The sequence below is a fragment of the Pelodiscus sinensis genome, chromosome 5 (assembly GCF_052426305.1).
Source record: "Pelodiscus sinensis isolate ZL-2025 chromosome 5, ASM5242630v1, whole genome shotgun sequence".
NCBI classification, from domain to species: Eukaryota; Metazoa; Chordata; order Testudines; family Trionychidae; genus Pelodiscus; species Pelodiscus sinensis.
In genome coordinates, this window is record NC_143056.1 from 22,409,081 (window position 1) to 22,421,602 (window position 12,522).

General features: G+C 39.7%; 1 protein-coding gene across 4 annotated transcripts in view; it reads right to left on the reverse strand.

The window, feature by feature from the left end:
- Positions 1 to 12,522, reverse strand: part of PPP2R5C (protein phosphatase 2 regulatory subunit B'gamma) — a 178,403-nt gene that overhangs the window by 7,078 nt on the left and 158,803 nt on the right. For 2 of the 4 annotated variants that reach the window (XM_014571983.4, XM_006119992.5), the window contains 4 exons: positions 11,997 to 12,124; positions 8,107 to 8,208; positions 5,390 to 5,462; positions 2,509 to 2,625 (listed from right to left, as the gene is read on the reverse strand). In XM_014571983.4, the coding sequence (XP_014427469.1) occupies positions 2,509 to 2,625; positions 5,390 to 5,462; positions 8,107 to 8,208; positions 11,997 to 12,124 (420 nt within the window). The remainder of the gene's footprint in view (positions 1 to 2,508; positions 2,626 to 5,389; positions 5,463 to 8,106; positions 8,209 to 11,996; positions 12,125 to 12,522) is intronic. The other 2 variants (XM_075926558.2, XM_006119994.5) reach the window with 1 other exon arrangement.

Sequence of the window (12,522 nt, forward strand, 5' to 3'; positions counted from 1 at the left end):
GGAGATTGGGTTCCCAGATCTGGGAGGGGGTACAGGTGTAAGATGGGGGACAGAGAGTTTGGGTATGTTGAGTGGGGGGGGGGGGGGGGAAGGGCAGAGAGTTAGGGCAGGAAAGGGCTGAGGTGCCAGAAGAAGGCTGTGGCCAAGAGACTTAACTTGCCAGCTATTAAACTAGCCAGCCTGCCTGCAGACTTAAAATGTTTCCCAGCCTTCCTGGCCACGTGCTTCATGAATAACTGAGTGGAGGACAGGGGGCGTGGATCTTCTTGGCTGGCTCTTACTCCAACAAGCAGCTCGCATTGGCTGGTTTCTGCCAGAAACCGGCCAATGGGAATGTGCTGGGGGTGGGACGGCTCCTAAAACTTCCCCCTCCCTTCCAGTTTTAAAACAGAAAGGGAGCCCTGAAGCTGTGTTTCTGCCTGGCATGTAGGGCAAGCTGGGGAGCCTGCCTGGGGATCCCTGCTGCCTCCATGGGCTGGATCTGGTGGCTTGGTGGGCCGGATGTTGCCCGCAGCCGTATTTTGCCCAGGCCTGGGTTACAGTGATAATCCAAGTTGGCAAACATGGTAAGATTAATCAGATCAGGCCTCCTCTCTGGTAAGCCATAGGAGCTTTGTCAGAGGGAGAAGTGTCTCCTGTAGCATACTGACCAGCTTTACCTGTCTGGCAACTTTCCCTGCAAATCCCACATTCTGTATTTAAAAGGGGGCAGGAGGGAAGTATAAAAGCAGCTGAAGATATGAGGAAGGTGGACAGAAGGGCTGGTGAGTTATGATGTATAGGGTTCACTGCTGCCTCTTTGGAATTTGAATTTTGACTTTTGCTGTTTGTTCAGAGCTGAACACAATAGAGCTACAACCCTGCATGGGGTTTCTAGGTGTGACAATGAAAGTAACCATAGAGCTCTCTTCCACAATGAAGAAGGAATGAGGCATCTCCTGGCCTAGCCCTGTCTTTGACATGCCTGCCTACAAAATGGAAAAAAATATTTGCTGTGTGTAATGCCTTACATATACTTGTGAAGTGGATAAGATCTATAGATCCGCAAACCTAGTTCCTTGAAGCCAGTTTGAATTAGCTTGCCTGGTGGAAGTCCCATGAAACTGAACATGTCTCCTCACTAAGTTTCTTAACAGCCTCAAATATACAATGTACACAAGAGGTGACCCTGACAAGTGCAGACCCATCCATCTTCACCAGTAATGCGCAAATGATTCAACAAAATCTCGCAGCCAACTGACATGTAAAAGAATCAACACAGACAACATATACTCATCTATAAGTAGGATATCAAAACTAGAGCAGTGTCTCCCCCATATCCACATCTATAGGCAGACTCAGAAATCAAGAAACTGCCAGTTACCCTGAAATAGTCTTCTGCAAAAATGTGAAATGGGACACAAAAGTAGATGATTAGCCAAACTGCCAATATTAGAATTTGCAACAGCAGCAAAAGATTAAATTAAGCTGAGTGATATGAACAAACTTAAGGAAGTGTACTTCATAGAAGGATATTACAATTATGTAGGTAATCACTAAGTCTGACTAGACTTCTTACATCTCCTTTGTGCAAAAAAGCTGAGGTAGAGGGAAAAACTTGTCATACCCTGGCCATCCTTTTACTCACTGTACAAACAGAAATATAAACCTTTTGTAGAAGATATCACAAAACACGCAGTAGAAAGCAGGCATTAAGAGTTCGAATTTTTATATTTCTGGCTACTATTTTTTTGCTGAGTATTGCAGGAGAGCATGGATAAAAAAAAATATGAAAATACTACTGAAAATGATTTCTAGGGTTACCAGATGGTTTGAAAAAAATACCAGACACGCTTAATCTCAGATCAGGGGTGGGGGGAACCCAGCTGGGAGGGGAGCAGGGCTGGCTGGGAGGGGTTTGGGGGGGGAGCAGGGCTGGCTGGGGGAGATTGGGGGAAGGAGCCAGCCGGCGGGAAGCAGGGCTGGCTGGAAGGGAGTTGGGGGGAGCGGGGCTGGCCGGGGTGGGGAGAAGTGGCAGGAAGCGGGGATGGCCTGGGCGCACGCAGATCCCGGGGCGCTGCCTGTCCCATGCATGATCCCGGCGGGGCGCTGCCTGTCCCATGCATGATCCCGGCGGGGCGCATGGATGAGACTGGCCCCGGGGATTCCATCCCGCCCCGGCCCCGCCTCCTCCTCTACTGTGTAGTTGCGTACTGCCTGGCTGGTAGACTCGCTCATGCAGTGTGAGCGTGTCTACCAGCCAGGCAGTACACAACTATGTACTGATACTCATGATAATAATAAAACTTACTAATTGGAAAATACTGGACATTTATATGTCCGGTATTTTCTCAATTTGTTTCCTGGACAGAAAACTCAAATACTGGGCTGTCCGGTTCAAAAACCGGACATCTGGCAACCCTAGGGTTAACAGGTAGTGCTGTTTTTAGAAAAGGTAAATGGCTTAATATTTAGGGATTTGTAATTAAGTTTGTAGAGAACAAGTTTATTTTTTTCATATGTTTTTACCTGACACGCCTCTTCTTTCACTGTTTTTTTTAGCATCTGTAAATCTTCAATTAAAGGTCCATCTGTTTCCATTGCAACAGGACTATTCAGCACACTGGTGTCACTACATGTTGAATACTAATAAAATGCAAATTATTAAAATATAGTCATTGTTAGCAATAACTATATAGTAAGAGTAAATCAGAGAATTTAGTTGGCAAGACTTAATTTTAGACTAGCTTCAGTATAATTTGTTTTAATGGTCAAAAAATAAATTAATTATACTCCCAGAACTGAAGTATGATGGAAAGATAAAAACTGAGTTTTCATTACTTTAGTTTTGGCAGAAAAACAATATTTAAATATACAATTTAACTAAAATAAAAGGAACATGGGTGAACCTAAATTCTAAAAATGGAAGGATAAAATTCTAAATTGCCAGTGCTCATTTAATTTAATTTTTTCTGCTAAATTTAATTTAAATTGCATTAGACACACTGTCAAATGTTTTCTGATCAGTACAACAGAAATATATAATGGTTTTGGTTGGAGGAGCAAGTTTGTATTTGTAAAGACAAAACTCAATATTAAAAAGAGACTACATTTTCCAATGGTATAATTTCACAATACAAGGACAAGTATAAGTACTTCTCTTTCAAAAATATAAAACAAGAAATACAGCACCTTTGCTGACTAAAAAAACCTGTCAAATTAAACTTTACAGAACCTAAACTTTAACATAGAGCACTAGTTTGCAGAGATCCTGATCATTACACTTTTTATCTTTAATTGGATGATCTAGAAATATTGTTAAGATCAACAAAGAAAAAAATTGCTGAGAGAGAGAGGCATAGATATACACAATTTTAAAACCTAGTAAGATTTTTCCACAATTTTCTACAGTTATTTTAGTAATTGCATGTAATGGTAACTTAACATATGTAGCTGATTTCAAACTTGATACAAAGCAGAAAAATTAAAAAAAAGTATAAAAATGTAATTGTTGTAGTCACAATGATTACAATTAAAAATATGTTCCACTTTTTTATTTTTACATAAGGAGCAGAATTAGAAATATTTGTCAACAATTAGTATTAAAAATTAGGAATGTAAAAACAAATACTAGAAGACTGATAACTAGATATAGATGTTGAAAGAAATTTTGGACATCTCCCCAAAAGGCACTTAGAGCATGCAGACATGCTGTATATAGTTTCTTAAGTATCAAAATTAATTTGTGTTTTTAAATTTAACTTATTGGTTATATTCTTTTTTAATCACTGAAGCAAACGTTAAAGAGTAGTCCGATAGTACCTTAGATACTAACTATATATATAGTTAGTATCATGAGCTTTTCATGGGCAAAACCCACTTCCTCAGATGAGCAGAATAAAGTGGGTTTTGTTCACGAGAGCTCATGATGCTATATATTTTTGTTAATCTCTAAGGTGCTACAGGATTACTCATTTCTTTGAAGTTACAGACTAACATGGCTACCCCTCTGAGACTATGTAAAGTACTGTAGGTTAATGTTATTCAGTTTTAGAAAATGTACATAGTTACACAATGATTTTTGAAGAATAGGAAAACTTAGATTCACATTTGTATTACTACATTATTTTACTATATCAATATGAATAAATCAGAATGGTTATTTAGCAAGGCACTACTGCTTATCATTTGTACGAAAGAATGAATATATTTTGAACAAGAATATACTGTTGCAAATATTATTTGCAAATATTAATCAAAATTGCCTATGGCACTAATCAAAAAGTACATTCAGTAAAAATCTGTTTACTTAAATAATGTATGTTTTGTTGCACAGTTTTAAATTTTTCTACTTTCAACATACATCTTTTATGTAAAGTTACAATGCATTTAGTTTCACTCAGTTGACCTATTGATAAAATGTCCAATTTAAATGACTAAATATTTTCTATAACCATGTTAGGTAAGATTCCTCTGTAACACCCACACTCCCAAGAAGTCAATCAGAAAAAGTAATTCTAAAATGTCTTTTGGTTAGAAAGAGATAGCTGCATATTTTACTATTAAACTGGTCACACAGTGCAGCCATTAGAACACTCAGACATTTGAACTCAGCCATAAACCTTTAGAGTTTATAAAAACTTTATCTATAAAGATTTTTTATTTTTGCCAATAGCAAACCTTGGCATGATTGAAATCCAGAAATTTGACTTTTAATAAATGGAACTAATATCAGTATAGGAACACCACAAAGCATAGAACACGAATAAATCCATTTCAGAATAACCTGTTAATTCTTAAGATAATGTTTTTGTTCTTTCAGAAAAACATATACTGGTGGTTTTCCTTTTAGCTGAAAGCTCATCTTGATGTGCATGTTCACCCACAACATCCACTGCACAAACTAAGCGCTAGGTGGATACAACAGACAGGGACATGCAACAGTGCTTTAATTCACTCAGCATGGCAGAATAAAAAAATCTGACATCACAAGTTCCTGCTAGACAGACATTCTACTTTTAGTAGAGAACACTCCCAATTCCCAGCATTCCTTTTTTAGTTTAAGCTTTTGTTTACAATATAAAGATTTTCAATAGAAACCGACATTAAACTCTGTTTATGCAACTCTGAACAATGACTTTTCAGAACACAATTCTACAGAAATATTTTATATAAAAAAGAGAAAGGAAAAGGTACTCTAGATCAGGCTTGTCTGAAATTCTTGTTTGCAAAATAAGCACTTGCACGAGAGAAAGGTTACAAATTTTAAAAGCATTTTATTGCAGATTTTCCATATACAGTATTAGAGAAACTGTTTTATTTCCAGGATAAGAGAGATGTCGGTTCCTCCACTGATATTTAACAAAAACCTAGAAGTTTTAACATGACTATGTTAATCTTTTCTAAATACCTGGGGATTTGATTTGGCTAGATTTTCTATTTTAACCCATGCTTCTTCTCTTTCCTTCGATTTTAGCTTCTCTCTGAAAAAAGAAAATTGAAAAACAACAGAGGTTACAATAAACTAGGTGAATTTATAAGTAACTCATTTACTATTCTTAAACAGGCTAGTTCACCTATTTAGATACATCTTCAAACAGTTCAAAGTACCAGTTTTTGATGGACGGCTTGTCCCTATACATATGTAAACCATACACACTGCTAGGTGTTTGAGACCAAAACTGGGGGGGGGGGGGAGAGAAAAAAAAAAGTTGTGATTTCAGGGCAACAATAAAAGAGAGAGAGAGAGAGAGAGAGAGAGAGAGAAGCATCTCACAAAAATAAGGACACTTAATTACAGGTTGCACCCCCTATAAACTGGAATTTGTTGGTCTGGCCAACATGTCCCGGCATGGTGGAGGGCGTGAGGGGCTGGACCCCAATGCAGTACAGTGGAGGGGGGCCAAGAGCCAGGAAAGCCTGCTGCACAGCTGAGCTGGGCTGCGGGAGGAGCCAGGAGGCCTGAGGAGGGGGGCCGGGGGGGGGGGGGAAGGAGGAGGGCTGGGGGCAGGATGGGCAGGGGGTTGGCAGCAGGGGGCCCAGAAATTACCTCCCCTGGTCTGGCAAAATCCCTCAAGCAGCACCATTCAGTCCAAAGGGTGCTGTACCAGGAAGGTTAAGCCTGTACAATAAACTGACTGACATTACAACTCAAGGGAAACAAGTTGTCTAAACTTGTTTGAGATATGTACCTTTCAAGGAGACTTGCAAACCATGGGGGGAGGGAATAAGTTTGTACTTTTATGACTTTCTTGTGGAGTAAAAAAGGCCAAAATGATCTTTGAAAAGGGAAACTTTTTTCAGCTTCTCTTCTACCTCAGAAAAAATCAGGATTAGATGAACAGATCCGAGGTCAAAAAATTGGTGTAAAATTCTGGCTCTGCTGAAGTCAATGGCAACATTTCAGTTGACTTTAGTGGGGCCAAGTTTTCAACTCTGCAGTGGGAGGTCTCTCAGCCTTCATATGGTTTTAAATATTTAAGAGTGGGAGCTTTAAATATTTAAGAGTGTGTCCTCTCAAGTAGTTGTGTTAGATCAATACCTCCATCCTCCAATTACTTGTAATTAATGAGCAAAAATCTCTCCTTCAGTTGCTCAGGATTTCTGCTGCACTAAAGGAAAAAAACCCAAATACGCTATTTTCTAATATACAAATAACATTTTTTTAAACGAAAAATAGCATATAAAAACCTCAGTCCTTTTCATATATCATAGACGCTAAAAATGAATATTTTCATCACTTTGCTAGAATACTTTTAAATTTATTTCATACTACATGTTCTAGCTCACTTTCACTTACATTTACAGGAATAATGTATATACACCAGCATAAGCACCTATATATGTGGCTGGTAGCTATTCAAGCTCTTGGAAGGAGGATGAGGAGCAGGGCAGAGTGTGAATCAGCAGATTCATTGTGCTTTGAAAGTACTGTGAGGGAGGTGGAAGAGCAGGAAGTGTAGGGCTTCAATGCCCCAGTGAGCCAGAGGCTCATGGGGGAGTGTGGCAAACAGATGGTGCACTAGCTGCAGGTGGAATCCCCGTGGTACATGGACTGCCCACCACTGGGTCATGCAGCCCACTCACTCGGCTGCTCATATATCCTACAGTGTGTGCTGCACTGATCTCAAACAAATACAGTTAAACCACTACAAAACTGTATGTTGGCCGGTTCTTAAAGACTGCTACAGGAAGAAATTGTGGTCATTTCACTTTGAAACTAAAAACCATGATTCCAGTCAACATCTGCTCAAACCCATAAATATTCCTATGTTGAAACAGAACAACCAACAATAGTATTTATTTCTACAGTTCTTTTAATCAGGTTCTGAGCCACGTTACAAGCAATTATTTATGCCTCAAACCATCACCCTGTCAACCTGGGTACACTTACTATACCCATTTAAATAAATGTGGAAGTTAAAGTAGAGAGAAGTGATTCAAACACCATACAAGTCAGTTGTACATTTGGGAACAAAACTTTGAAAAGTTCAAGTTTCCAAATCTCTGCTCTGTTTATCTGACCATACTATATTTCTTTCTATTTATCAATAATTTTTTTAATAAGTTCCCAGTACTGCTCAGTCTATCAAATAAAGGAATCTCTTGCTTTCTCCTTGGTTGCAAAGAGTGTGCTACAACATATTAAAACAATCATATCACATTCATCATTGCGTTTATGACAAAATACAATAATGTCTTTTACATATATGCACATGCTCCACAAAACAATGCTGGAAGATTCTGAAAAAATATTTGCGTGTGGGATACAGGGGACAGATAGAAAATAATGTTGTCTAAAATAAAAGCAAGATTTAAACTAGTTATTTTCTTCCATTGGACTATGAGACTGGTAGTGTCACAACAATGATTTTGCCAAAAGATTGATGCCAGCAGCAGTATTAGGTTAGAACTACTATTTTAAACATTTAATTTTAAAACACATTTCATAGTTCATACATACTGAGACACAAAAGAGTCTCACCATGTGAATTTTCAGATTTGTGTGTTGAATAAAACAGGCATAACTTTTTTTGAAGTGAGAGTAACTTTTCAAAGTAAACAATGAAAATTCTCTGAACAGGTTGTTGTAGAAAGTTTAATATGAAACTTTAATATGAAACTTACTTCAGTTTTTCTGCTTTAAATTGTTGTGTGCAGTCATCAAACAGTTTTTGGTTCATCTCCATGAAGAGTTTCAGAGCATTGTATATCAAGCCATGTATTGTCCTATAAGGAAAACTTCAGATTTAAACTCACAGTACTTTAAACTTTGCTCAGGTCAACATAAGCCAATAACTTACACAACTGGAAAATTACATCATATATATAGTAGCCCAATGTCTGACTAACGCTGAAATGCTGGCTGTTCCCTCTGGGCGGCGCTGTTGCCTGAGTCATGTCCTTCACCTCCCGCCGTGGCCTTCAGCTGACTTCTGCGCTGCTCAGCCAGGCCGCCGTGGGGGAGCCCAAACGGCTGCTTGCTCTGCTTGCTCCCCCGTGGAAGCCTGGCTGAGCGGCACAGAAATCAGCCGAGTGCCATGGCAGGAGGTGATGGGGCAGGGCGGTGACGTGCGGCATGACAGCGGTACTAGGCCCCGCCCCTGGCTGTGAACATCACCGCCCCACCCCCCTTCGCCTCCTGCAGTGGGGCTTGGTTGACTTCTGCACCACTCAGCCGGGCCGCCGCGTGGGAGCAAGTGGCACAAGCGACCATTTGGGCTCCATGCTCCCCATGCAGCACTGGAAGCGCGGTGCCCAAACAGCCGTTTGGGCTCTGCGGTCCCTCAAGTAAGAGGCAGGAGGGGGAGGAGAAGAGAGAGAGAGAGAGGAGGCGAGAGAGAGAGAGGAGGCGAGAGAGAAACACGGAGTGAGAGACCGGAGGCTCAGGAGAGAAGACCGACGTGGAGGAGAGACCTTAAAATCATGTCATATGATGGGCTAATTGGCTAGTTATTTTAGAATACATGAAGACAAAACTAGTTAATGAAGTTTTATTTTAGCTACAAGTATGGTTAATGCAAATTCAAAATCATTAAATGTTTTAAGCAGCTTCAAATATAGTTTACTTACTCTAGAGCAGTATGTGCTGCTTGTTACTGCAAAATGTTCTTTAGAGGTTCTAATTCTCCTTTATATAACATTGTGTATCAATATAGGATTGTTTTAGAAATTTAAAAATTGATACAATTTTAAACAAATAGCATTATTAGAAAAAATAAAACGATTATAGATCTCACTATAAACATAAATTTATACTGTTAACTGAAATTCTGGAAATATTTCTATATGAATATAGAGATGCCAGCATAATGTAAAACAATTCTGAAAACATAACCACAAATGTACACAGTGGTAGAAATAAATAAAATAACAAATCACAATAACAGCAGGGCTCTTTAAAACTATGCCTGAGGGAATTCTGAGCTAATGCATAATGCAGAATTGGGACTGCAGAGCTACTGGCCACCAGTAGGGGCCATTGGACTCTAAAAAGCCCAAGCTCAGAGATAGAAATGTAGCCGTGTTAGTCTGGGGTAGCTGAAGCAAAAAATGCAGGACAATGTAGCACTACATTGTCCTGCATTTTGTTCAAGCTCAGAGAGAAGAGCACCTACCCTAGTCTCTTTGGGCTAGAGCCTGCACACTCTGCTTGATCCTATTTTCCCAGGCACAGGAGAGGGCCTGGGAAGCTCAGCTCTGACAAAAAGTCAGAATGGACAGGGCTGCACCACATCATGTTCCACTGCATAATAGTAAAGAGGAAGGGGGCAGTTAAGGCTTTGTGGGTGCTGGAGTCTGGGCTGCCGAGTGCCTCATGGCTAGGCTCTGAAGAGAGGCAGGTTCTCCACAGCTGGGAGCTCTCATTAAAATAAGTAATTTTACACTTTAGGTATTCTCCCCTTCTTATCCACACCCACCCTGACTTAATTAACTCTGATGTAACACTCTGCTCTCTGTATCCCCGTTAGTTTCTTTCACTTCATGCACCTGTAACATCAACTCACAAAAGCTTATGCCATAAAAAAATAGTTTCTAAGGTGCCTTGTTGTTTTTGCTGAATCAAAAAGACTAACATGGCTACCTCTGAAATCTCTCTTTAATGTGCACCTCCCCAGGCACTTGAGACAGCTGCTGTAGGGGGTCACTAACAGGGAAAGGCCTGTTACAGGATTTGCTAGGTTTGAGAACAGCACTGACACCACTGGTGGCAGAGTCCCTGCTGGGCTCTTAACTACTAACAATTAATAAACTACTAAGGATAACTATATACAAGGCCTTAAGGAACACAGTCGAAGATGAGAAACTGCTAGCCCTTGACAAGCAAGGAAAAGCACTCAATTGAGCACCACAGATGGTAAGAAGAAATTGAGAGGGCCGGCATGTCTGCTATACCAGCACATGAGCACAGCACTCAAAGGGGGCAACACAGCTGGTCCTGTGAATACCACTAAGGCAAAAATCTCCAGATGGCCAAGAATGTTAGTGTGTGCACTAGGGATGTAAGTGACTAGTTAATTACCTGATAAGCATAGTCAGTACTCGACTAGTCGCTCCCCCCAATTTCTGCCTCTGTATCAGAGGTACCAAGGGGGGGGGGGGGAGACAGGAGTTGATGCTGGGGGGAGCTGTCTTAAAAGCCAGTTTCCCCCCAACACCGTCTCCATGAGGGAATACGGAAGGCAGAGGCACAGCAGGGGAAATAGCACAAGCAGGGACGGAAGCAGTCCCACTCACGCGGGGTCCTGACTGCTGTTCCTCTCTCTTTGAAATGTACAAGAGCTGCCCACGGATGGCTCTTGTACATTTCAAAAGGAGAAGTGCAGCGGGACAGTGAGAGGCTCCCTTATCAATTAATTGATGGGAATTCCATTGACTACTTGATTAGCTGATTAAATTGAAATTTAACATCCCTAGTGTGCACATCTACAATGAAATCGACGTGAGTAAGCACTTGGAGAATTAAAGTTTACTGTATTAAAGTAATCTATTATAGTTACTGATCACCAGATCAGAAACAAAATCAGTTACAGAGTTAATTTGCATTATGCATGTGGGCTACACAGTGAGCCTGAGATTACTAGATTTCATAACTTTACTCATGCTCAGGATAGAATGAATGGATGGCCATAAAAAGTGAGGAAAAAACAACTGAAAGTAATCCATATTTACTATTCACAACATAAATCTTTTTTAGGATTAGTTTTTCTTTTCAAAGTAATCCACATTGTATTTTTAAAATCAACATATCAGTACCTGTATCCAATTACTGAATACATTTCCCTCAGAATATCTTTCACTGCAGTTTCTAGCAGATTGATCTGGCATCACTGGCCAACCAATCAATAGCTGTCACTCCATAGCAATGAGCTATGGAACAACCATATCACCAGCTCTTGGCATAGTAGCTCAAACAAAGTTATTGTATAGCTGAAGCAGCTGCAGAATGGAGCTAATTAGGAGTACTTTGAGTACAACGCTATTGTGTAGCTGGAAAGGGAAAATCAAAGGAGATATGTAGACAGAAAGAAAACAGGAGACAAATGCAGAGAAAGGGACGAAGAAAAAAGGAAGAATAAGAGGATTTTAATATGAATAATTATCAGTGGAAAAATGAGTCAAAGTTTAGAGGTCAACTAACAAATATGTGTCAAGTAACCACTAGACTATTACACAATATAAATTTATTTAATATAAGTAATCAAAAATAAAAGGAGAAAATCTAAAACAGACTTTTTACAGGAACAAGACCAATCTCTCAAATTCATTTCCTGGGTTCTCTGACAGTGGTGTGACACTTGACCTTCCTCATCTCCATTCACACTGTTAAGATCTTGGGAGAAATAGTGCTACTATGAATGATTTTACTAAAGCTACAATGCGCAATTCACAAACACAAAGCATTTTAATCCTAACTGAAATTAAAGTTCAGTACTGTCAGATAAGTAACAATAAGAACATTTAGAAAGTCCGTTAAATATATTAACCAAGATATTATTTGTACAAGAGTCTCTTACTTGTTCCAATGTGTCTTTGAATTTCTGTACAAGGATGGAAACATAATGGGCAAAATCTTTGCTGCATTGTCACTGATTAGACTCATAATATACTCATTATTCCAGTAGTATAGCGCTCGTTCTGCCACCTGAAAGACATGAAGATAAGCACACTACTTTATCCACCTTGCAGTTAGCATTTACATACCATAAAGTTTGCTAAACAGAACTAAAATTAGGAAATAAAATAACTTAAGTACCAAACTATTTTAAAAATCACCATCAAGACATTCAAAGTTATGGTTTACTTTTCAATCTGGATTAGAACTATGGATGAACATACCAGTTAAAACAGTTAACTGGTTAAATGATTACCCTGTCCTAAATTGGACTCAACAGTACTCACAAGCAGGGCAGAATTGATGGTGCTGCTAGCAGAGTTGGGGTGAAGGACTGGCCCAAAACAAGACATACTCTGCTGCCCTCGCCTTGTTTGTCTTTCCATGGTACTGGATAGCATCCCCTCAGCCATTGCTTTTTATGTTTA